Consider the following 25,352-nt stretch of genomic DNA (forward strand, 5'->3'; position numbering starts at 1 on the left):
TGGAACTCAAAATATTAACCCTATCCCATAAAGGTGTGTGGCCTTCCTTAAGGCCGTGTTTGGCAATAGCAGATCTGCTGGGATAATTACATTCAAATGCTTTTTGGTGTTCAGCAATACATTGACCTAAGGTTCTCCCGGTTTCACCCACATACTCAGCTCCACAACCACAGGGCACTACGTATACCACCCCTGACCTATCCTTCCTCGGATGCTTGTCCTTGACCCTCATAAGAGCTTGGCGAAGGGTGAAAACCGGTGTGAAACTAACCCTCACTCCTGACGATTTCAAAATTCTGCCGACCCTCTGTGAAACCCCCAGTACAAAAGGGAGAACACACCAACCCTTTGGTTGTTCTCTCGGTCTCAGCCTGTTGTGTGGGGAAGCCCTTATCGTTTTCCTGTTGGGTAACAAGCTATCAGGATAACCATTTGCCCTCAACACATTTTGAAGATGGTCCACCTCACTCATCTTGTCTTCAAAGGTAGATGGTAACTCACGTGCTCTTTTTGAGAGGGTGTGCACCACCGATCTTTTGTGTTCCATTGGATGGCAAGATTTGAAATCAAGGTAGCGATCAGAGTGTGTTCGTTTTCTGTACACCATTACCTTTAAGGCTCCTTTTAGTCCGTGGGCTGTGTAGGGTTTATATGCACCCCCCCCCCCCCCCCCACATCTTAACTTCCCGGGTATGTCCATGTACCCCCCAACCTAGGGGTTAGGAAAAACCATGTTAACAGAAAAAAAGTCATTCCCTCATAGTTTGACCTCTGGTGACCTCATTAGTGACCTCATTTGCATATAACACATATCATTGTAAAGAGTGTCCCAGGACAAACATTTTGAGGGGTCATATGCAACCATAGGATGACTAGGAAAAAAGTTATGGCCATTTGAATTTCGCCTACCCCTAATTTTCGGAAATCACTGACACAGGGGGGATAACATAAAAATATGCGTGGGAGGTACCTTGGGAATGAGTTTTTTTTTCTGTTAACATGGTTTTTCCTAACCCCTAGGGTGGGGGGTACATGGACATACCCGGGAAGTTAAGTTGTGGGGGGGGGGGGGGGTGCATGTAAACCCTACTCAGCCCACGGACTATTTGGGATCCCTTGCTACGAGAGTATCCAGGAAGGGAAGGGCTCCATTTTTCCATATCGAGGCATTTCCCGTATCGGGAAAAACCGAAAAATGTTGCACCTCTATCTCCAAAACCGCTGCCTGGAAAAAATTGAAACATGGCTCATTGTAAAGAACTCCATATGGGGAATAGGTGTTGTTAACGATGACGTCATTGGTGCCATAATTATGACGTCATAAATCGACAGGGCAATGCTTAGTCTGTTCAGTTTGAAATGTATTGGCTGTGATCTATGCAACTATTATATTGGAGAATATAAATTTATGATGTCATCGGTCACGTGGTCTGGCAGCCATATTGGATCAAAGAGAAAAAATGTTCAAAAACAGAAGAGTTGGCTCGCAACAAGTTGACTGCGCAGGGTAAGTATTCTATGAATACCATCTAGTTTCACATGTTTTTGGAAATGTTGCTTTTGGAATGTCAATTTTGAAAATCTAGCACGTACGTATTGCTCTTGGTAATTTTGGACTTAAAGGGGAGGATAATAATAATAATAATAATTCATTTATTTTGTATAGCGCTTTTCCAGAAGCCCAAAGGCGCTGTCATGTATGAAGGTGCAAATATTCCCCGTTTTATCCCGACACTGTGCCCGTGGGTTTATTTCGGTTTCCGGAAGTTACGGCTCAGCTCAGACGGCGCTGAGGTGAAACGGGCGTATCTGGAGTCATTAAATGTGCAACAATAGATCGTAGTCTGTCGAGATACCTTACAAAAACAAAGAAACCAAAAAACACTTATAGAATGTAAGTGGATCGCAAATTAAAAAGGCGACATTGCTATTGCTCTAATTCGCAGTCCTGTATTTTGTTATGGTGGGGGGGGGGGGGAGGGGGGCGGGGGGTAGGTACGATGTCACTGAGCGTCACAGGAGAGAGCAAATATGTCAGAAAACTGCCAAAAAGTCGCATGTTTTGTGTACAGCCCCTCGTAGTAAATGTTTTTATGGTCACATGTGGTTGATTGTTGTGTTCCCATAAGTCTATGGATTCTTTTGTTTCTCATAAATCCACATGGATGATTTTGTTACCATAATTCAATGTATTTGTTTACTCTGCAGTTTCCATAATTTTGCATGGTTGCTTTTTGTGTTCCCATAATTATGTGATTACTTTTTGCAGTCCCATAAATCCGTGAGGTTGTTTTTTTGTGTTCCCATAACTTTGCGTGGTTGCTTTTTGTGTTCCCATAACTTTGCATGGTTGCTTTTTGTGTTCCCATAACATTGCGTGGTTGATTTTTGTGTTCCCATAACTTTGCGTGGTTGCTTTTTGTGTCCCCATAACTTTGCGTCATTGCTTTTTGTGTTCCCATAAATTTGCGTGGCTGCTTTTTGTATTCCCATAATTTTGTGTGGTTGATTTTTTTATTCCCATAATTCTGTGGTTGCGTTTTGCAGTCCCATATATCCATGTAGTTGCTTTTTGTGTTCCCATAACTTTGCATGGTTGCTTTTTGTGTTCCCATAACTTTGCATGGTTGCTTTTTGTGTTGCCATAATTTTGTGTGGTTGATTTTTGTGTTCCCAAAATTTTGTGTGGTTGATTTTTTTATTCCCATAATTCTGTGGTTGCGTTTTGCAGTCCCATATATCCATGTAGTTGCTTTTTGTGTTCCCATAACTTTGCATGGTTGCTTTTTGTGTTCCCATAAATTTGCGTGGCTGCTTTTTGTATTCCCATAATTTTGTGTGGTTGATTTTTTTATTCCCATAATTCTGTGGTTGCGTTTTGCAGTCCCATATATCCATGTAGTTGCTTTTTGTGTTGCCATAATTTTGTGTGGTTGATTTTTGTGTTCCCAAAATTTTGTGTCGTTGATTTTTTTATTCCCATAATTCTGTGGTTGCGTTTTGCAGTCCCATAAATCCATGTAGTTGCTTTTCGCGTTCCCATAATTTTGTATGGTTGCTTTTTGTGTTCCCATAATTCTGTGGTTTCTTTTTGCAGTCCCATAAATCCGTGTGTTTGGTTTTTGTGTTCCCATAATTTTGCGTGGTTGCTTTTTGTGTTCCCATAATTTTGCGTGGTTGCTTTTTGTGTTTCCTTAAATCCGTGTAGTTGCTTTTTGTGTTCCCATAACTTTGCGTGGTTGTTTTTTGTGTTCCCATAACTTCGCAGGGTTGCTTTTTGTGTTCCCATAATTTTGTATGGTTGCTTTTTGTGTTCCCTTAATTCTGTAGTTTCTTTTTGCAGTCCCATGAATCCGTTTGTTTGGTTTTTGTGTTCCCATAACTTTGCGTGGTTGCTTTTCGTGTTCCCATAACTTTGCATGGTTGCTTTTTGTGTTCCCATAATTTTGTATGGATGCTTTTTGTGTTCCCTTAATTCTGTGGTTTCTATTTGCAGTCCCATGAATCCGTGTGTTTGGTTTCTGTGTTCTCATAATTTTGCGTGGTTGCTTTTTGTGTTCCCATAATTTTGCGTGGTTGCTTTTTGTGTTCCCATAATTTTGTGTGGTTGCTTTTTGTGTTCCCATAATTTTACGTAGTTGTCTTTTGTGTTCCCATAATTTTCCGTGGTTACTTTTTGTGTTCCCATAATTTAGTGTAGTTGCTTTTTGTGTTCCCATAATTATGTGGTTGCTTTTTGCAGTTCCATAAATCCGTGTGGTTGGTTTTGTGTTCCCATAATTCCATGTGGTTGCTTCGTGTGTTCCCATAAATCCATGTGGTTGCGTTTTGTGTTCCGATAATTCAATATCATTGTTTATTGTGCAATTCCCATACTTTTGTGTGTTTGCCTTTTGTGTTCCCATAATTCCATGTGGTTGCTTTTTGTGTTCCTATAATTGTGTGTGGTTTCTTTTTGTGCTCCCATAACTTTGCATGGTTGTTTTTTGTGTTCGCATAATTTTCCGTGGTGGCTTTTTGTGTTCCCTTAATTTTGTGAGGTTGCTTTTTGTGTTCCCATAATTTTGTAGTTTCTTTTTGCAGTCCCATGAATCCGTGTGTTTGGTTTTTGTGTTCCCATAACTTTGCGTGGTTGCTTTTTGTGTTCCCATAACTTCGCATGGTTGCTTTTTGTGTTCCCATAATTTTGTATGGTTGCTTTTTGTGTTCCCATAATACTGTGGTTTCTCTTTGCAGTCCCATAAATCCGTGTGTTTGGTTTTTGTGTTCCCATAATTTTGCGTGGTAGCTTTTTGTGTTCCCATAATTTTGCGTGGTTGGTATTTGTGTTCCCATAATTTCGTGGGGTTGCTTTTTAGGTTATGTTCCCATAATTTTCCGTGGCTGCTTTTTGTGTTTCCATAAATCCGTGTAGTTGCTTTTTGTGTTCCCATAACTTTGCGTGGTTGTTTTTTGTGTTCCCATAACTTCGCATGGTTGCTTTTTGTGTTCCCATAATTTTGTATGGTTGCTTTTTGTGTTCCCTTAATTCTGTAGTTTCTTTTTGCAGTCCCATGAATCCGTTTGTTTGGTTTTTGTGTTCCCATAACTTTGCGTGGTTGCTTTTTGTGTTCCCATAACTTCGCATGGTTGCTTTTTGTGTTCCCATAATTTTGTATGGTTGCTTTTTGTGTTCCCTTAATTCTGTGGTTTCTTTTTGCTGTCCCATGAATCCGTGTGTTTGGTTTCTGTGTTCTCATAATTTTGCGTGGTTGCTTTTTGTGTTCCCATAATTTTGCGTGGTTGCTTTTTGTGTACCCATAATTTTGCGTGGTTGCTTTTTGTGTTCCCATAATTTTACGTAGTTGTCTTTTGTGTTCCCATAATTTTGTATGGTTCCTTTTTGTGTTCCCTTAATTCTGTTGTTTCTTTTTGCAGTCGCATGAATCCGTGTGTTTGGTTTCTGTGTTCCCATAATTTTGCGTGTTTGCTTTTTGTGTTCCCATAATTTTGCGTGGTTGCTTTTTGTGTACCCATAATTTTGCGTGGTTGCTTTTTGTGTTCCCATAATTTTGCGTGGTTGCTTTTTGTGTTCCCATAATTTTACGTAGTTGTCTTTTGTGTTCCCATAATTTTCCGTGGTTACTTTTTGTGTTCCCATAATTTAGTGTAGTTGCTTTTTGTGTTCCCATAATTATGTGGTTGCTTTTTGCAGTTCCATAAATCCGTGTGGTTGGTTTTGTGTTCCCATAATTCCATGTGGTTGCTTCGTGTGTTCCCATAATTCCATGTGGTTGCGTTTTGTGTTCCGATAATTCAATATCATTGTTTATTGTGCAATTCCCATACTTTTGTGTGTTTGCCTTTTGTGTTCCCATAATTCCATGTGGTTGCTTTTTGTGTTCCTATAATTGTGTGTGGTTTCTTTTTGTGCTCCCATAACTTTGCATGGTTGTTTTTTGTGTTCGCATAATTTTCCGTGGTGGCTTTTTGTGTTCCCTTAATTTTGTGGGGTTGCTTTTTGTGTTCCCATAATTTTGTAGTTTATTTTTGCAGTCCCATGAATCCGTGTGTTTGGTTTTTGTGTTCCCATAACTTTGCGTGGTTGCTTTTTGTGTTCCCATAACTTCGCATGGTTGCTTTTTGTGTTCCCATAATTTTGTATGGTTGCTTTTTGTGTTCCCTTAATTCTCTGGTTTCTTTTTGCAGTCCCATGAATCCGTGTGTTTGGTTTCTGTGTTCTCATAATTTTGCGTGGTTGCTTTTTGTGTTCCCATAATTTTGCGTGGTTGCTTTTTGTGTACCCATAATTTTGCGTGGTTGCTTTTTGTGTTACCATAATTTAGTGTAGTTGCTTTTTGTGTTCCCATAATTATGTGGTTGCTTTTTGCAGTTCCATAAATCCGTGTGGTTGGTTTTGTGTTCCCATAATTCCATGTGGTTGCTTCATGTGTTCCCATAATTCCATGTGGTTGCGTTTTGTGTTCTGATAATTCAATATCATTGTTTATTGTGCAATTCCCATACTTTTGTGTGTTTGCCTTTTGTGTTCCCACAATTCCATGTGGTTGCTTTTTGTGTTCCTATAATTGTGTGTGGTTTCTTTTTGTGCTCCCATAACTTTGCATGGTTGTTTTTTGTGTTCGCATAATTTTCCGTGGTGGCTTTTTGTGTTCCCTTAATTTTGTGGGGTTGCTTTTTGTGTTCCCATAATTTTGTAGTTTCTTTTTGCAGTCCCATGAATCCATGTGTTTGGTTTTTGTGTTCCCATAACTTTGCGTGGTTGCTTTTTGTGTTCCCATAACTTCGCATGGTTGCTTTTTGTGTTCCCCTAATTTTATATGGTTGCTTTTTGTGTTCCCTTAATTCTGTGGGTTCTTTTTGCAGTCCCATGAATCTGTGTGTTTGGTTTCTGTGTTCTCATAATTTTGCGTGGTTGCTTTTTGTGTTCCCATAATTTTGCGTGGTTGCTTTTTGTGTACCCATAATTTTCCGTGGTTACTTTTTGTGTTCCCATAATTTAGTGTAGTTGCTTTTTGTGTTCCCATAATTATGTGGTTGCTTTTTGCAGTTCCATAAATCCATGTGGTTGGTTTTGTGTTCCCATAATTCCATGTGGTTGCTTCGTGTGTTCCCATAATTCCATGTGGTTGCGTTTTGTGTTCCGATAATTCAATATCATTGTTTATTGTGCAATTCCCATACTTTTGTGTGTTTGCCTTTTGTGTTCCCATAATTCCATGTGGTTGCTTTTTGTGTCCTATAATTGTGTGTGGTTTCTTTTTGTGCTCCCATAACTTTGCATGGTTGTTTTTTGTGTTCGCATAATTTTCCGTGGTGGCCTTTTGTGTTCCCTTAATTTTGTGGGGTTGCTTTTTGTGTTCACATAATTTTGTATGGCTGCTTTTTGTGTTCCCATAATTTTGTATGGTTGCTTTTTGTGTTCCCTTAATTCTGTGGTTTCTTTTTGCAGTCCCATGAATCCGTGTGTTTGGTTTCTGTGTTCTCATAACTTTGCGTGGTTGCTTTTTGTGTTCCCATAATTTTACGTGGTTGTCTTTTGTGTTCCCATAATTTTACGTGGTTGTCTTTTGTGTTCCCATAATTTTGTGGGGTTGCTTTTTATGTTATGTTCCCATAATTTTCCGTGGCTGCTTTTTGTATTCCCATAAATCGGTGTGGTTGCTTTTTGTGTTCCCATAACTTTTCGTGGTTGCTTTTTGTGTTCCCATAACTTCGCATGGTTGCTTTTTGTGTTCCCATAATTTTGTAGTTTCTTTTTGCAGTCCCATGAATCCGTGTGTTTGGTTTTTGTGTTCCCATAACTTTGCGTGGTTGCTTTTTGTGTTCCCATAACTTCGCATGGTTGCTTTTTGTGTTCCCCTAATTTTGTATGGTTGCTTTTTGTGTTCCCTTAATTCTGTGGGTTCTTTTTGCAGTCCCATGAATCTGTGTGTTTGGTTTCTGTGTTCTCATAATTTTGCGTGGTTGCTTTTTGTGTTCCCATAATTTTGCGTGGTTGCTTTTTGTGTACCCATAATTTTCCGTGGTTACTTTTTGTGTTCCCATAATTTAGTGTAGTTGCTTTTTGTGTTCCCATAATTATGTGGTTGCTTTTTGCAGTTCCATAAATCCATGTGGTTGGTTTTGTGTTCCCATAATTCCATGTGGTTGCTTCGTGTGTTCCCATAATTCCATGTGGTTGCATTTTGTGTTCCGATAATTCAATATCATTGTTTATTGTGCAATTCCCATACTTTTGTGTGTTTGCCTTTTGTGTTCCCATAATTCCATGTGGTTGCTTTTTGTGTTCCTATAATTGTGTGTGGTTTCTTTTTGTGCTCCCATAACTTTGCATGGTTGTTTTTTGTGTTCGCATAATTTTCCGTGGTGGCCTTTTGTGTTCCCTTAATTTTGTGGGGTTGCTTTTTGTGTTCCCATAATTTTGTATGGCTGCTTTTTGTGTTCCCATAATTTTGTATGGTTGCTTTTTGTGTTCCCTTAATTCTGTGGTTTCTTTTTGCAGTCCCATGAATCCATGTGTTTGGTTTCTGTGTTCTCATAATTTTGCGTGGTTGCTTTTTGTGTTCCCATAATTTTGCGTGGTTGCTTTTTGTGTACCCATAATTTTGCGTGGTTGCTTTTTGTGTTCCCATAATTTTGCGTGGTTGCTTTTTGTGTTACCATAATTTAGTGTAGTTGCTTTTTGTGTTCCCATAATTATGTGGTTGCTTTTGGCAGTTCCATAAATCCGTGTGGTTGGTTTTGTGTTCTCATAACTTTGCGTGGTTGCTTTTTGTGTTCCCATAATTTTACGTGGTTGTCTTTTGTGTTCCCATAATTTTACGTGGTTGTCTTTTGTGTTCCCATAATTTTGTGGGGTTGCTTTTTATGTTATGTTCCCATAATTTTCCGTGGCTGCTTTTTGTATTCTCATAAATCGGTGTGGCTGCTTTTTGTGTTCCCATAACTTTTCGTGGTTGCTTTTTGTGTTCCCATAACTTCGCATGGTTGCTTTTTGTGTTCCCATAATTTTGTATGGTGCTTTTTGTGTTCCCTTAATTCTGTGGTTTCTTTTTGCAGTCCCATGAATCCGTGTGTTTGGTTTTTGTGTTCCCATAATTTTGTGTGGTTGCTTTTTGTGTTCCCATAATTTTACATAGTTGTCTTTTGTGTTCCCATAATTTTGTGTGGTTGCTTTTTGTGTTCCCATAATTTAGTGTCGTTGCTTTTTGTGTTCCCATATTTCTGTGGTTGCTTTTTGCAGTTCCATGAATCCGTGTGGTTGGTATTGTGTTCCCATAATTCCATGTGGTTGCTTTTTGCAGTCCCATAAATCCGTGTAGTTGGTTTTTGTGTTCCCATAATTCCATGTGGTTGCTTCGTGTGTTCCCATAATTCCATGTGGTTGCGTTTTGTGTTCCGAAAATTCAATATCATTGTTTATTGTGCAATTCCCATACTTTTGCGTGTTTGCCTTTTGTGTTCCCATAATTCCATGTGGTTGCTTTTTGTGTTCCTATAATTTTGTGTGGTTTATTTTTGTGCTCCCATAACTTTGCATGGTTGTTTTTTGTGTTCGCATAATTTTCCGTGGTTGCTTTTTGTGTTCCCTTAATTTTGTGTGGGTGCTTTTTGTGTTCCCGTGATTCTGTGGTTGCTTTTTGCAGTCCCATAAATCCGTGTGGTTGGTTTTTGTGTTCCCATAATTCCGTGCGGTTGCCTTTTGTGTTCCCATAACACGATGGATGGATAGTGTGTTCTTATAAATCCATGATGTTGTTGATTTTGTATTTCCATCCATCCAGAAAAACTTGGGCATTTTGTTCCACCTTTTACATTCTTATCCATCAACATTATCTCGTGTGTCCATCCATCTTACCTTCCTCACCACGGTTGTTTCGAACTTTGGTCACTAACACCAAGCCAATTACAAACGCAGGCAATCCATCCCTCTACCAACCACTCCTAATGTCCATGTTCCATCGTATCATCACATTGCAAAACAACATTCTTCTCCCAGAGATGTCCAGGCTAATGGTCTTGCACACGTGGGGTTGAGATGTATTTTAACAAGCTGTCGGCCTGTTTGGCTAACAATCTTTATTTAAAGGATCATAGCATGTTTGCATCGAGCCCCCGAAACATGAGGTTACGCACGTTTCATATGGAAACACGAGACATGCGCAACCCCAATTCATATTTAAAGGAACGAATCTGCACAGTTTCGATTCCCCATGCATGGACAAAGCATCAGATATCAGCGATAATTATCCGAGACAATAGACAAACATATGGATTATGCCTTGGCCATGAAACATCTGCCTCCATTTCACTCGTCTGTTTTCTCTCATTCCATATTACATGTTGCAGACTCTTCTGATTCACTACAACATGATCCATCTGAAAGTTCCCCATATGGATTCCTTTTTGATGAGCTTTTTATGTTCCCATAATTCCATGTGGTTGCATTTTGTGTTCCGATAATTCAATATCATTGTTTATTGTGCATTTCCCATACTTTTGTGTGTTTGCCTTTTGTGTTCCCATAATTCCATGTGGTTGCTTTTTGTGTTCCTATAATTGTGTGTGGTTTCTTTTTGTGCTCCCATAACTTTGCATGGTTGTTTTTTGTGTTCGCATAATTTTCCGTGGTGGCCTTTTGTGTTCCCTTAATTTTGTGGGGTTGCTTTTTGTGTTCCCATAATTTTGTATGGCTGCTTTTTGTGTTCCCATAATTTTGTATGGTTGCTTTTTGTGTTCCCTTAATTCTGTGGTTTCTTTTTGCAGTCCCATGAATCCGTGTGTTTGGTTTCTGTGTTCTCATAATTTTGCGTGGTTGCTTTTTGTGTTCCCATAATTTTGCGTGGTTGCTTTTTGTGTACCCATAATTTTGCGTGGTTGCTTTTTGTGTTCCCATAATTTTGCGTGGTTGCTTTTTGTGTTACCATAATTTAGTGTAGTTGCTTTTTGTGTTCCCATAATTATGTGGTTGCTTTTGGCAGTTCCATAAATCCGTGTGGTTGGTTTTGTGTTCTCATAACTTTGCGTGGTTGCTTTTTGTGTTCCCATAATTTTACGTGGTTGTCTTTTGTGTTCCCATAATTTTACGTGGTTGTCTTTTGTGTTCCCATAATTTTGTGGGGTTGCTTTTTATGTTATGTTCCCATAATTTTCCGTGGCTGCTTTTTGTATTCCCATAAATCGGTGTGGCTGCTTTTTGTGTTCCCATAACTTTTCGTGGTTGCTTTTTGTGTTCCCATAACTTCGCATGGTTGCTTTTTGTGTTCCCATAATTTTGTATGGTGCTTTTTGTGTTCCCTTAATTCTGTGGTTTCTTTTTGCAGTCCCATGAATCCGTGTGTTTGGTTTTTGTGTTCCCATAATTTTGTGTGGTTGCTTTTTGTGTTCCCATAATTTTACATAGTTGTCTTTTGTGTTCCCATAATTTTGTGTGGTTGCTTTTTATGTTATGTTCCCTTAATTTACCGTGGTTACTTTTTGTGTTCCCATAATTTAGTGTCGTTGCTTTTTGTGTTCCCATATTTCTGTGGTTGCTTTTTGCAGTTCCATGAATCCGTGTGGTTGGTATTGTGTTCCCATAATTCCATGTGGTTGCTTTTTGCAGTCCCATAAATCCGTGTAGTTGGTTTTTGTGTTCCCATAATTCCATGTGGTTGCTTCGTGTGTTCCCATAATTCCATGTGGTTGCGTTTTGTGTTCCGAAAATTCAATATCATTGTTTATTGTGCAATTCCCATACTTTTGCGTGTTTGCCTTTTGTGTTCCCATAATTCCATGTGGTTGCTTTTTGTGTTCCTATAATTTTGTGTGGTTTCTTTTTGTGCTCCCATAACTTTGCATGGTTGTTTTTTGTGTTCGCATAATTTTCCGTGGTTGCTTTTTGTGTTCCCTTAATTTTGTGTGGGTGCTTTTTGTGTTCCCGTGATTCTGTGGTTGCTTTTTGCAGTCCCATAAATCCGTGTGGTTGGTTTTTGTGTTCCCATAATTCCGTGCGGTTGCCTTTTGTGTTCCCATAACACGATGGATGGATAGTGTGTTCTTATAAATCCATGATGTTGTTGATTTTGTATTTCCATCCATCCAGAAAAACTTGGGCATTTTGTTCCACCTTTTACATTCTTATCCATCAACATTATCTCGTGTGTCCATCCATCTTACCTTCCTCACCACGGTTGTTTCGAACTTTGGTCACTAACACCAAGCCAATTACAAACGCAGGCAATCCATCCCTCTACCAACCACTCCTAATGTCCATGTTCCATCGTATCATCACATTGCAAAACAACATTCTTCTCCCAGAGATGTCCAGGCTAATGGTCTTGCACACGTGGGGTTGAGATGTATTTTAACAAGCTGTCGGCCTGTTTGGCTAACAATCTTTATTTAAAGGATCATAGCATGTTTGCATCGAGCCCCCGAAACATGAGGTTACGCACGTTTCATATGGAAACACGAGACATGCGCAACCCCAATTCATATTTAAAGGAACGAATCTGCACAGTTTCGATTCCCCATGCATGGACAAAGCATCAGATATCAGCGATAATTATCCGAGACAATAGACAAACATATGGATTATGCCTGGGCCATGAAACATCTGCCTCCATTTCACTCGTCTGTTTTCTCTCATTCCATATTACATGTTCCAGACTCTTCTGATTCACTACAACATGATCCATCTGAAAGTTCCCCATATGGATACCTTTTTGATGAGCTTTTTATGCTCCCATAATTCCCTGTGGTTGCTTTTTGCATTTCCATCATTCTGTCTGGTTGCTTTTTCCATGCTTCTGTGTGGTTTTTTGTGTTCCCATAATTCCGTGGGATTGCTGTGTTTGCTTTTTAGTGATCTCATATTTATAAGAAAATACTGTATAAGAGGTAACATAGATGTGAAAAGAGGCAACTGTACTCCACCAGCCTCATCATCTCATAAACATATACACTTGTTTTTCACCTTGTCGCAGAAATCGACCCAGCAGTAGAAGCCAAGGATTTCTACCCAAGACTTGCATATTTAACACACATTAAGCAACAAAATGCTTAAGAGACAACCAAGGCAGAATTGGACACTTGTGTGCGTGTTCGTCATAATCATGTACATTTGTTTTTCAGGTCGTAAGGGTTCCCGGCGCTCTCGCTACGCTCAGAGCCGCATGTTCCTGGTGGAAAACTCAATTGGGGAAATTTGGTCTGAACTTCAAACAGGTATGCACTTCAACCAGTTTTCATCTTTTGGGAAGTTTCCAAGAAACTGTATTGAGCAAACAACGAGCCTTGGGGGCATTACACTACTGCACTGCTATTGATTTACATTTACAAATTTATTGATTGTTATACAACACATTTTGATGATTTCAAAGCTCGAGCTTGAACTGACTTTCTCTTAATTGTTCTTTTTGGTTATCAAAATACTGCACAAGTATAGGTGATCGCTATCTGGTAGCTGATTGCGGTGGTGGCACCGTGGACCTTACAGTACACCAGATAGAGCAACCGCAGGGCACCTTGAAGGAGCTGCATAAAGCATCAGGTACATCATCTGTGGTTGTCACAAACTTCACTCAAGTCTTTTATAGAAGAGTCAAAACTTTTTTTTCTTATTGATAAGGCATTCCAAATTACTCTAGCAAAAAGATTTCTTGAGAACCGATGAGATCTCATAAGGAATCATAGATTTATGTACAGATGTTTGGTACTACAGAACTTTAAAATACAAGAAAATAAACACGACTTAATAAGAATAACCGAAGCTTTTCGTGCTGTACTCCTCAAGGTAAATGACAGCAAGAGAAAGAAGGAAATGAAAGAGCGTGCATATATAAGGATGTCTATGTAAGAGCAACACTGATTGGTTCATCAGTCATGACGTAATTGGTAATCTGAACACCCGTTGGTTGACTCAGAGGACTGTTGGACTCAGAGGACAGAGGACTGTGTCAACAAATGGGTGTTCAGATTGCCTCATCTCTCAATGGTGAAGAATCACTTAAAAAGGTAAACAACCTCTCATATCCAGAATAGGATTTTACCAAAATCGAATAAATTAATCCTTGTCGCACACAACCTGTCCACCACGTTTTGTCCAAATCCGTCAGTAATTTTGAGATATTGTGTTGCATCGAGTATTTTGCCCTCTCACTCAATGGTGAAAAATTACTTAAAGGTTCTCGGATCCAGATTCAGATCTTCACCAAAATCTAATCATTTCATCCTTGTCTCACAACCAACCTCACCAAATATCGTCCGAATTCATCCACAACCTTTTGGGATATCCTGTTCACAGACAAACAGACAGACAGACAGGGATGAAAACGTAACCTCTGTCCACCTTTGGTGGAGGAAGTAATAAGTGTCACCGATGAAAATTTGAAGAATGATTAGAGGGTCTGTGGGTACTAAATGTTCTAGGGATCTAAAGGGTATAAAAGGTTTAAATCCAGCGAATTATCAACACAGTGCTCTGACTTGGCTGTCCAACTTAGACTTACATCTGTGAGCTGCAATTTGTCATAAACAAAATTAGATTTGATTAAATTTGCAAGTTTCGAAAAAGAAACAAATCCCTAAAGCAACACAGAAGCTTTCTCGGTTCTACATTCAACTATTTGCAGAGCATGCGGAACAACCTCCATTTTGGAAGACATTTGCATGATCTTATGTGAGCCGCCATTCGTTTTATTGGCCGTGACTTTATTCCTATCGCCTCATGAGGCTGCTCTGGTGGTTATAGACCAGGCAACATCCTAATAAGACAAGATGGTGACATTCTGGCACTATTTCCTGCTCAGATATACCATGTTTGTACCTAAAGTAATTCTAGTAGGCCTACTATGTTTAGACATTAAATTCATCAACGCAATGCAAGAGGGTGGATATAATTTGACCTGGCCTTTTTCTTTTAGAAGTCAGTGATGATTGTAGATAAATACCTTTGAAGGGAATGTATCGTTTTGGTGTTGGTAACCAATACCCATCATCACGTGTCTTCTGCTTTAAAGCACGAGTTCAAAATCAAGACGGCGGTGAGTGCGATATCAAATAGTGTGGAGCGGCGAGTAATTATTCAATTTCTCGTCAATGAAATCATAAAGGTTGTTGAAATTTTGGATTGCTGCCTGCACAGTATGGTGATTACTTCCTGTCAGGCTGAAATAAAACAAAAGGTCAAGTCCAATTTTAAACACCCTTGTAGATTCAATATCACTTAACTTCTTGTCGCCTGAGCTTTGTGTTGGCTTAGAGGTTAGGGTGCCGGCTTGGGATCCTAGGATCGTGGGTTCGAATCCCAGTCGATCGCTGAATTAACGCCAGGGAGGTTGACCCAGGTCGGCAAATTGAGTACCACTTAACTGCTAATTGCCTGTGTGTCGCAAGAGGTGACTAACCATCTTGGAGCCAGGAAGGGCATCTGGCCATAAACCATTGCTTCAAAAAGGGGACTAAGATGCCCGAAAAAGGCCAACCCCCACCCTGCGGGGAAAAATTGCCTGTAAAAGTGGTTCTTCTTCTTCTTAACTTCTTGTCGCCTCCTCAGGAAGAATACACTTCGACCTCTGATGAAACTCGAGCTGTGTAGGCAATCCTGCCCTTAACTAATAGTCAGGTTCACCATGTTTTTTCGTTCAAATTTTTTGGAGAGAAGCAAAACTATACATTTTTGGAATATTCAGAGCATGAGGAATCCAAAAATTAATGTTTACATTTGCGTAGACACCTTTGTGAAAATGACACTCAGGACAGTGATGAAGATCTGTAAAAGCATATTCCTGAACGGTATAGACCTAGTAGATCCTGTGTATAGGACGTATAGTTCAATCTGATACAAGCAAGGCTGCTTTCTTGCTTTATAAACCCATACCTATAACTTCTAAGGACTTGCAATATAATGTATTACATAATACAGTTATATCACAAATATAAAGACAATTGTTTTCAATTACCTTTGTTTGTTGCTTTTCTATAATCCTGAGCACTATTTTGAGGCCTTTATTGGATTCCTCGACCCAGAAAACATAGGATTAGCACATTTTATTAAGTTTCTGGGTTGACTAGAAGCCGAGATAGCACAAAATATGTATTTTATGGCGACCATTTTGAAAATCCAAAATGTGTGTCTGTGCAAATGCCAACATTGATTTTCGGGTTCTCAATGCTCTGATGATTCCAAAAATGTACAGGTTTGCTAATCTCCCAAAATTTTGAACTAAATTATATTTGTTAACATAGTGAACCTGACTATAACGATGGTTTGGCCTGACGTTGAGAACTGTGTTGAACTTTCTTGCGTCGAACCTTCTTGGTGCTGTCCCTGCAGGCGGCGTCTGGGGCTCGCTGGCCGTAGACCGTGCCTTCGAGGAGCTGCTCTGCCGCATCTTTGGTGCGAGTTTCATCGCTCAGTTTAAGAAGGACCGCCCTGCGGCTTGGGTCGACCTCGCGATCGCCTTTGAGTCGCGCAAGCGCACCGCTGCACCCGATCGTTCCAACTCGCTCAACATCTCCCTGCCATTCTCATTTGTTGATTATTACAGGAAGGTCTGCGGTCATAGCGTGGAGACCGCTCTTCGGAAGAGCACGTGAGTTATCGAAAATACTTCACTATCTGGGAGTTGATATTTGAAAAGCTTGTTCATATAAAATTCTGTTGAACTTCTTCTCACCTTTAATATTACTTGCCAAAGGTCTGCGTACTTAGGCATTGTGTAAGACTCTAACGTACTCGTGTTAACGTCAAGCATTCCTAAATGAAGAGGGAATCATCTAAGTATTGATTCCGAGTGGAGTTATCATCATCACTCCCAAAATTAATCTCTACAGGAGCATATTTCGTGCGAAGGAGTCAAATTTATTCAGAATGCATGACAACCACTTTCTTTAAACAGAAGGAAATTGATGTAATTTGCAGTGTCCTCTTGTGATGAACATTATTTCATGTTGGTGATGAGAAAAGCCTTTGTATGCTGAGAATGTTCTTTCGATTTAAACTGTGAGCATGCATTTATCGTACTGTGCAAATAATGCGCGACTCACCTGGGATACCTGAACTGAGGGAAGGTTCTATTGTTCATTTTTTTCTGGGCCGATGCACCGGGCTTTGTTGTTTTTGTGTTTGAAACACATGCCTGACTGATGGTGCATCATAAAAGAGGAGGTTGCTTTGGCAACTGACATGACAAATATGGGTGACGAGGAGTAATGCTTACATTATGCTTTTTGCACTGCAGGGTGGAATATGTGAAGTGGTCTTCTCAGGGGATGCTGAGGATGAGTGCTGAGGCAATGAATCAGCTCTTCCAGCCTACAATTGAGAAGATTGTCGTGGCCATCGGTTAGGATTGAACTTATAATGGGGTATAAATGGCAACTCAGACAGATAGGCCATTTGGTGCGTAAATCTTGAAAGGAAGTAGATGTGAAGTTGGGGAGGGTGTGGAAGGGTGAGGGATGTTTATATTGAGATAAGAGAAGAGGACAGGTGAAAGAAATTAGCATACAGAGGATGGGGAATAAAAAGGGGAGAAGGCGATAGCAATAGGGGTTGATAAGGGAAATGAGCTGAATGATTCATCAATGTGTGTGCCATCCCACCGGGCCGGAACTTTTTGTTCAAGAAAGACCCATTTTCTCACTTTGCCCTTTCACCAGGACTGGCAAGCAAATTCGTCAATATACAGGGTGGCCTACTTACCTATCCCACAACCCCTATAATTATGTTGCTTCTAAACAAAAATTTTACTGGATATTAATACATATTTCAATTTGTTACGTTACAAATTTTAGGCAACTCAACCAGTGAACATTCAAAACCTGAAAGAGCAGATTCAGGCAGCTTTCAGAGAAATGGCAGTTGGAATGCAACAGGAAGTGATTTTGGAGTACCATATTGTATAATGTTGCGCACATTGCTTGAAAATGATAGAAATCAGGTCGAAATTCAGAACTAATTTTCTATACATTTGATTTCAACAAAATTTATATCATTAAAAATTCAAATAGGTATAAATATCCTGTAAAAAATTGTTTGATTTTGTTTCTTCACAATATAATTATCGGGGTTCAAAATTGTGGATCGATACATGAGCCACCCCCTGCTCCTCCAGGTCACACGTGCTTTGCCAGAAACCCTTTTTTATTGCTATCCTCAAGCTTAAACTCAGTGCTCCCCTTCAATCATTCACACACCTCTTTTCGCACCTGTACAAAACTGCTTCTTCAGTCCATTGCCTCAAGTGCTTGCAGACAGGATTTCAAATCTGTTGTCTGCTGCCACCTCATGGTCTCTCCCAATTTCATGATTGAACTTCATTACATCCACTGAGAACCTTCTACCCATCTCTTGTAATTCCTCTCCTTGTGCTATGGTGCATGTTTGCTGTTAGCCTACTGTTGTTTACTTTACCCTTTGCCCCCATTTTTTTAAATTCCTATTGTTTTTTTGCATACAAAGATCATGAGGTTCATGGAAGAGTGAGTTTACCATGGATAAAAATGTGAAGTCATAACAGTGGGGCCACAGTTTGATACAACTACAAGTAAAGGGAATGATCTAACACCACAAAGGAAGTGAATTGAGGGGAGGAAACATGGGAACTTACATGTCAGAGGGTTCAGGATAATGAGGTTAGAAAGGATTATGGGGGCTGGCAGGGTGGATACATAACCAAACTTTTGGGAGGGTGGGGTGGTTTAACTAAGGCAGAAAAGATCATGGCTTTGGATGGAGGATAACCTGAGATGGTGGTGTACAGTTGTCTTGCAGATCGGAGGGAAGAATTGGATTGAAGAGAGTGTGGAAGGCAGTTCCACAGGCAGGAAGAGAGGAATAAATGAGTGGAGGTGATCAGAGGTTCTGGATTTGGGCAGTTTCACAAGGAGGGGTTGCTGGTGGACAATGTGCATCCAGCAGATACATGGCACGGAGAGGACAGAGGGTGCAAGACCAGAAATGATGCGGAAGAAGACAGAGAGACCAGCGACCTGTCGGAGATGGCAAAGTGATATCCCCATAGACTCAGCTTCATCATGAGGGATTCTAATGATCTTGAAAGCCTTGGTTTCCACACATCAAGCTGAGCAAGATGTGAGGCAGGGGAGCCAGCCCAGAGGGGAGAGCAGTACTCCATCAAGCTGCAGTTGAAAGCCTTGTAGATGAATAGAAACTCAGGTATGCCAAGGAAGGACTTTGCACGACGGAGGATGCCCAGTCGGCATCTGGCCTTGGAGGCCATCTTTGAAATGTGGTTTGCCCAAGACAGATCATGGCTGAGAGTGAGACCCAAGAGTTTGAGTGACTGAACCTCTTTGAGATGGTCTTTGAGAAAGTAGATGGGATGGATTGCGGAACTTTCCTTTCGGGGAGAGAGAGTGTGTGTGCGTGTGTGTGTGTGTGTGTGTGTGTTTGTATGTATGTATGTGAGTTTGTGTGTGTGTCTGTGTGAGTGAGTGTGTGTGTGTGTGTGTGTGTGTGTGTGTGTGTGTGTGTGTGTGTGTGTGTGTGTGTGTGTGTGTGTGTGTGTGTGTATGTCTGTGTGGTTCATCAGGATTGAAAGACATGTTCCGAGTGTTTGACCAGTTTGTGATGTTGTCCGTCTGAGGAGAGGGAAGAGGCTGCTGCCTGTCTGTCAGAAGGACAAGGGATGTAATGGCAGAGAGTGGAGTCATCAGCAAAGAGGTAGAGGATTTTCCAGTCAGTGAGATCATGAATGAATATTAGGAATATGATGGGGGGAAAGAACACTACCTTGGGGTACACCAGCCTTAACAGGGAGAGGAGATGAAAGGATGAAAGGACTCCGTTGAGAGCCACACGTTGGCTTTGAGAGTAGTAATCCAAGAGTTTAGTTGGCCTTGGATTCCATAGGCAGAGATTTTGAAGAGCAAGGAAGAATGCCAGACTGTATTGAAAGTTTGAGATATGTCCAGAGAGACCACCCTGATATCATGTCTGACATTGAGGGCCTCCATACATTGTTGGGAGGGTAGAAGTAGCATGTTCAAGGTAAAGTGACCTGGTCTAAATCCTAATTGATGATCTGAGATGAGGCTGTTGGAGAAAATGAATGATTTTGTGTTAACTGTGATGATGGATCCCATAACCTTGCTGATGATTGGAAGTATGCTGATATGTCTGTAGTTAAGAGGATCCGTTTTTTCACCTTTTTATGTAACTCTGTGATGTTAGCGGATTTCCAAGCACATGGAAGATGACATATGGTAAATGATAGGGTGAAAAGGGCAGAGAGGAAGTGCAAGAGCAGCAGAGGAGTTTTTTCAGACACGTAAGCTGATGCCGTCCTGTCCAGTTGCAGAGTCAGGGTCGAGGGTTGCCAGAAACTTTTCCAACTTCTCAGGTGCAAAAGACACATCATCTAAGAGCAGTTGGGTATGATTGGTAAGGTTGGGTACAGTGACAGAGAGTTCGGGACACACAATTTTGAAGCAAACACAGAATTGAGGCATTCAGCTTCTCACGAGTGGAGTTGGCTGTAGTTACATTTGAAGTGAGGGAAGCGATGGAATGGGAGCATACACCAGAGAATGATTTGAAAAGGAAGGTATCCACCATTGCTGAGGAAGCTGCTCCGGCGGTGTAATGTGTAACGCTCTGTGAAGAGTAAAGTACATCAGAGAGAGAGAGAGATAAAGGATTCTGGATAGGGATGGGGGGTGACCTGAATTGGAAGTCCACAGCTTGCTTGAAGTATTGGAGGGAAGAGTGACAATCATGGAGATTTGAAAGGAGCAGGGAGAAATTCTGGAGGGAGGGGAGGTATCTTCTGTTGATCCATTGGCCACAGTTATTCTGCTCTTCCATGAGCCTCAATACCTGTATTTAAAAAATAAAGAAAAAGTATTTTATTAATTAAATTATTGGTCTTGTTTATCAATTTATTTGCAATAATTTTTTTTTTCTCCATAACATTAAAAATATTATGTGCAATTTAACAGGTTATTCCTACTGTCCCTAGATAATCTTCTGAAAAAGCCTGGGGTGGTTGGAATAAAGTTAATATTCCTGGTCGGGGGCTTTGCGGAGTCTCCTCTGCTGCAGCATGCTGTGCAGACCGCATTCTCTTCCTGCTGCCGCATCGTCGTTCCACAGGGAATGGCGCTTGCCATATTAAAGGGCGCTGTGCTATTTGGTCTGGATCCATCAGTGGTGCGCGTACGTCGTTCGGCGTTCACGTATGGAGTTGGTGTTCTTAACAGGTAATTCGAGGGACAAGAAAACATTTTATAATTCATTTTTATCCACAACTTCAATATTTTCGGTGTTCTTGGAGATTCGATCTTCAATAGTTTTATGTTTCTGTTGGAGGAGGGGGCGAGTTGATGTTTTTTTTTTTTGAAACAGTGTTGAAGTTTATGGAGGAGTTATAACACACAATGGATCAGAACATCAAATAATGAAAATAAAAGTAGAAAGAGAGGGGGTGGGAGTGGGAGGAAGCAAGGTTGAGAGACAAAATGGAGTGAGAGTTGGAGGGATAAGTAATGTGGGGAAGAATGAGGGCCAGGGGAGGTCACAGAAGGTGAACAATATGATACAGCTGCAAACTCTCAATCACAGAAGTGGAAGGAAAAAACTAGAAACCCAGAAAGAAGGGGGCTTGATGAGGGATAATGGGGGTAGAGAAGATCATGGTTGTGGATGGGGGATAATGGTGAACATCTTTCCTTAATCCCTGCAGGGAAGAATGGCATTTGAAATGACATCTTTATATTAGATATGCATATATACTGGAATTTTGGCCTCACCCTCCATCCACCTCACCGTTTACTCCTAATCTCCCATATCTCATCCCAAACTTCTTTCCTTTCTCTCTCTCCACTTCTCCCACAGTCCTTTACGCTCTTATCATATTCCCTTCTCTTCCTTTTGTCAATTCTGGTTTTCTCCATTTACCCCCCTCTCTCTCCCCATGTATATGTAATAAATAGACGGCTTTTATTTATTTTAATTTTTTCTTGAAAATTTGAATATTTTACAATGCAGCCACAACCACTGTGCCGTTGTCTCGTAGGTTTGTGAATGGAAAGCATCCGCCAGAAAAGCTGCTCCTGAAAGATGGTGGGCGCTGGTGCACTGACATCTTCGACCAGTTTGTGAGCGCCGAGGAGTCTTTAGCGCTGGGCGAGGCAGTCGTTCGCTCGTACACCCCAGCCCGGGCCTCGCAACTTCGGATTGTCATCCACGTGTACTGCACGCCCAACGAGCAGGCCCAGTTCATCAGCGATGAAGGCGTCCGGAAGTGCGGCACTCTGTGTCTCCAGCTGCAAGCATTGGCGCCCTCCGCAAACGGGACAACCGCTCGGCGTGAAATCCAGACGCGCATGTGCTTTGGAGACACCGAGATTCAGGTGACGGCACTCGATGTGCAGACGGGCAAGAGCGTGAAAGCCACCATCGACTTCTTGAGATTCTAATCCATTCTGGTGCAAGAGGATTCTGTCCATGACATGTTCGAGGTTGTTAATCTTTTCTACACTTTGTTTCGAGCATCTTTTATAATTAGCGATTGTATGAAGATGTTTTCCAAATGCCAAGGAGGATTCCACTTTGCCAAACGTTTTGTAAAATAAATCTGAAAACTCATGTTTTTAAATCACTCGAAAGTCATAATAATCAAGTGAGATGGATGTTTCGGGCAATGTTTCTTCTGAGGGCATCTGTACTATAATCAAAAAGTGTTTATCGGTTCCGTCTAATCTTTTCCATGTCATTTATTAGGCCTGTCTGCCTTCATCCAGTTCATTTCCCATTATAGCCAAATATTACCCCAATTCATAAGAATCATCCCAAAATAGGCCCACTCAACTACAGACCAGCCAATGTTCTCCCTGTTAAATCAAAGTAATGGAATCGATACTTGTAACAGACCTCGAGTCTCCTCTTCAACCCTCTGATCTCTAATTTATCATTATGCCTTCTGTCCAGCTCATTCCACCTTGCTCGTGCGGCTTTTTCTCTGTCAACAATAGATGGATGCCCAAAATCGCATAAATGAGTTTGGGAGCATCTCCTGTGTATTCGAATCTGTAGTCCTGGAGGAGGAGACATATTTGCCGTGGGGCTACCATTGGATGGTAATCGCCTAATGAGGAAGACCCCTACCCTGCAAACCTCATACTACTTCCAAATTCCCCATTCTACTTCCAAATTCACTTCCAAATGCAGCCCCATTGGCTGGCTGCGAATAGTTGCTCTACAACCGGAAAAACATTTTACCCTTTTCTTCTGTGTGAATCCAATCCGAGTGGCTGGCTTCCTTGGAGTTGCTGATGATTGTTTGATTCAGTCTAGTTTCTTTTGATTGAGTTCTCTGACATGGTCCACCTCCTTGAAGAAAATGGCTTTCTGTGACCCATCTTGTTTTTGAGAGACATCAATGACTTATCTTCATCATTCAGACACTCCACACTATGCAGAATACTTCCTCACACCTCCACCAGGTAGACCGTCGCAGCATCCTTCTCTGCCAAACTTGAGAAAACCAGCAACTGCTCATTGACCTCGACAATGTTGTCTCATAGGAGGACATTTTCACTTTGTGCCTTCATCAGGGCAGACAAACCCTCCAGTTTATTCCTTGGTCAGCCACTGAAGCTTCTGGGCTTCACTAGCAGCTGTAACCTGTTCTTAGCAGATATCTCCAAACGGGCCTCCAAAGCTGATGCAACATCAGAATTCTCCACAGGGAAAATTCCTTCCTCGCTCTATCGCCATCCTCCATTTATAATGGCATACAAGGTCAAAGGTCCATGGAATATGCCCCCGACCTCCTCCACACGACCACCCCATGTGAACTGCTGGTGTGGTTTCCAATCTTTCCCACCTTGAGGTTCTGGCATCTCGTTACAGGAAACAGTTTCCAGGTGTGCTTTTCGGTCACTGGAGTCATGTAGGTGACTCTGCAGTTTTTTTTTTTACAAGCTCCATTCTGTTCATGCCCATACTACTCGTTTACCTCTCTGTGGCCTACCTTAGTCATACACATTCTGCCAGACACCTTTTCCATGTTACCCTCCTCAAGTGTGAACTCAATGGTCACCTCCATTCATTTACCACTCCTCTTTTCCAACCTGTGAAAACGTCTTCCTTTCTAGTCTGTTTTCTTGAACTCTTCCCAATACGATTTCCAGTCTGCAGCCCACCACAACCTCATGGTCTCCCATTTCCATTACCGAGCTTTACTGCATATGCAGAGACCCTGCTCCAACATTTCTCCAACAATTCCTCATCTTGTTCTGTGATAGTTCTTCGTATGTTTTTGTCTTTCCGTTTTCCTTTTGCTCCATTTTGCATCTGTTGACCCTTTCTTTCTGCAGTTACTTCAAGGAGCTTTGATATCTGTATATAAGAGAGCTTCACCATATAAAGTTATCTTAAAAGTTTGTTTTGTTTCATATTCTTAGTAAGTTCTGTTTGTTCATTTGTCTCAATATTTTCCCCGAAATGGGTCTCGTCAATTTTTTTTATATCCATGCTTTTTCAGTCAACAAAGGGATCACGACGCAATTGGACATCTCAGAAGATGGAAGTTCAAATGGTTAAGTCTGAACTGGCTCTGGAGACCTTGTTGAATAAAAACCACCTTTAGAGGCCATTTTTCCCCGCAAGCGGGGGTTGGCCTTTTTCGGGGACCGTGGTTGTTGTTGTTTTTCGGTCCCCTTTTTGAAGCAATGTTTTACGGCCGGATGCCCTTCCTGCCGCCAACCCTTTTTGTCGCCTTTTACGACAAGCAGGGAATTACCAGTGAACTGGTACTCAATTTGCCGACCTCGGAAGGTTGACAGGCTGAGTCAACCCCCCTGGCGTTAATTCAGCGATCGACCGGGATTCGAACCCAGGATCCTAGGATCCTAAGCCGGCACCCTGACCGCTAAGCCAACACCAGGGATTCTTGTTGAATGACCCAACCAATATGGTACAGCGGTAAATACCGCCCCCCCCCCCCTTCCTTTGTTCACCTGGTCCAGGGCACCGTAAATGTTTAACAGGTGTAGTTTGTTTGCAGCCTTTTAAACTATAGACATCTTTTAAAAGTAGCATCTTTTGAACGGATATGTATAGGGAAAAGGGCTACATTGAGAAAAGGAAGAAGAAAGTGTGAGGATGTGTTTGGAAGGACATAAAAAGTAAATAATTATGTATGTAACATAAGGGGGGTGCAGGAATGTGGAGCAAAATCTCTCCATATTTGTATTGCTAACACATACGTAACATAGTATACGGCCCCATTAGTCGTTGAATGTACAATTGACCAATCTCAAAAGCTAAATGGGTATCTGTGGTTGAAGTCCTTTGCATGGACTTTGAAGCATATGTTCTTTAATATTGTCTTCACAATATAAATATGCAATTTTGCAATTTACATAAATATATTACTTTTTTATTTTAAATGTCAACATGAATCTCTCATTGTTTGTGGCATTATTGCTTTACGTTTATAAATCACGCAGTATTTGGAAGCTGTATATGAAAATTACCGAAATAAAGTGCAATGTTTGTATGTACTTACTCATTGGCATGTGGGATGACCATGTGACGATGAAAGAGCAGAATGCAATATGGAGTTTAACAAAAGAGAAAGGACCATGAAAAGTTGGATGAAAAGAAGTAAATTGAAAACACCAATGGAAGGTAAACCGTACAGGTGAGGAGCATTATGATTCTGCCTTTGGGATGATGGTTTTCCATCTGCCTCTAATCAAATTCCAATGGCTTTATCAACCAATATTGGATGTTTTATATTGTAAAACCAGTCTCCGTTGATTCCCACGTATCGTCTGCTTTCTTCCAGTCCTTGCACCTTTTTATTTGACTTTCGTATGGTGTTTATGTTGCC

At 40.9% G+C, this 25,352-nt stretch overlaps 1 protein-coding gene across 5 annotated transcripts in view; it reads left to right on the forward strand.

Annotated features, from left to right (window-relative positions):
- Positions 1-25,024, forward strand: part of LOC137420911 (heat shock 70 kDa protein 12B) — a 134,067-nt gene extending 109,043 nt beyond the window's left edge. For 4 of the 5 annotated variants that reach the window (XM_078772193.1, XM_078772195.1, XM_078772192.1 and 1 more), the window contains 6 exons: positions 12,619-12,711; positions 12,932-13,036; positions 15,821-16,079; positions 16,728-16,831; positions 20,472-20,712; positions 21,528-25,024. In XM_078772193.1, coding sequence (XP_078628319.1) covers positions 12,619-12,711; positions 12,932-13,036; positions 15,821-16,079; positions 16,728-16,831; positions 20,472-20,712; positions 21,528-21,930 — 1,205 coding nt within the window. In that variant the 3' untranslated portion in view covers positions 21,931-25,024. The remainder of the gene's footprint in view (positions 1-12,618; positions 12,712-12,931; positions 13,037-15,820; positions 16,080-16,727; positions 16,832-20,471; positions 20,713-21,527) is intronic. The other variant, XR_013622455.1, reaches the window with a different exon arrangement.
- The last annotated feature ends 328 nt before the right edge of the window (positions 25,025-25,352 follow it).

The sequence above is a fragment of the Myxine glutinosa genome, chromosome 2, assembly GCF_964187855.1.
Source record: "Myxine glutinosa chromosome 2, kmMyxGlut1.1, whole genome shotgun sequence".
NCBI classification, from domain to species: domain Eukaryota; kingdom Metazoa; phylum Chordata; class Myxini; order Myxiniformes; family Myxinidae; genus Myxine; species Myxine glutinosa.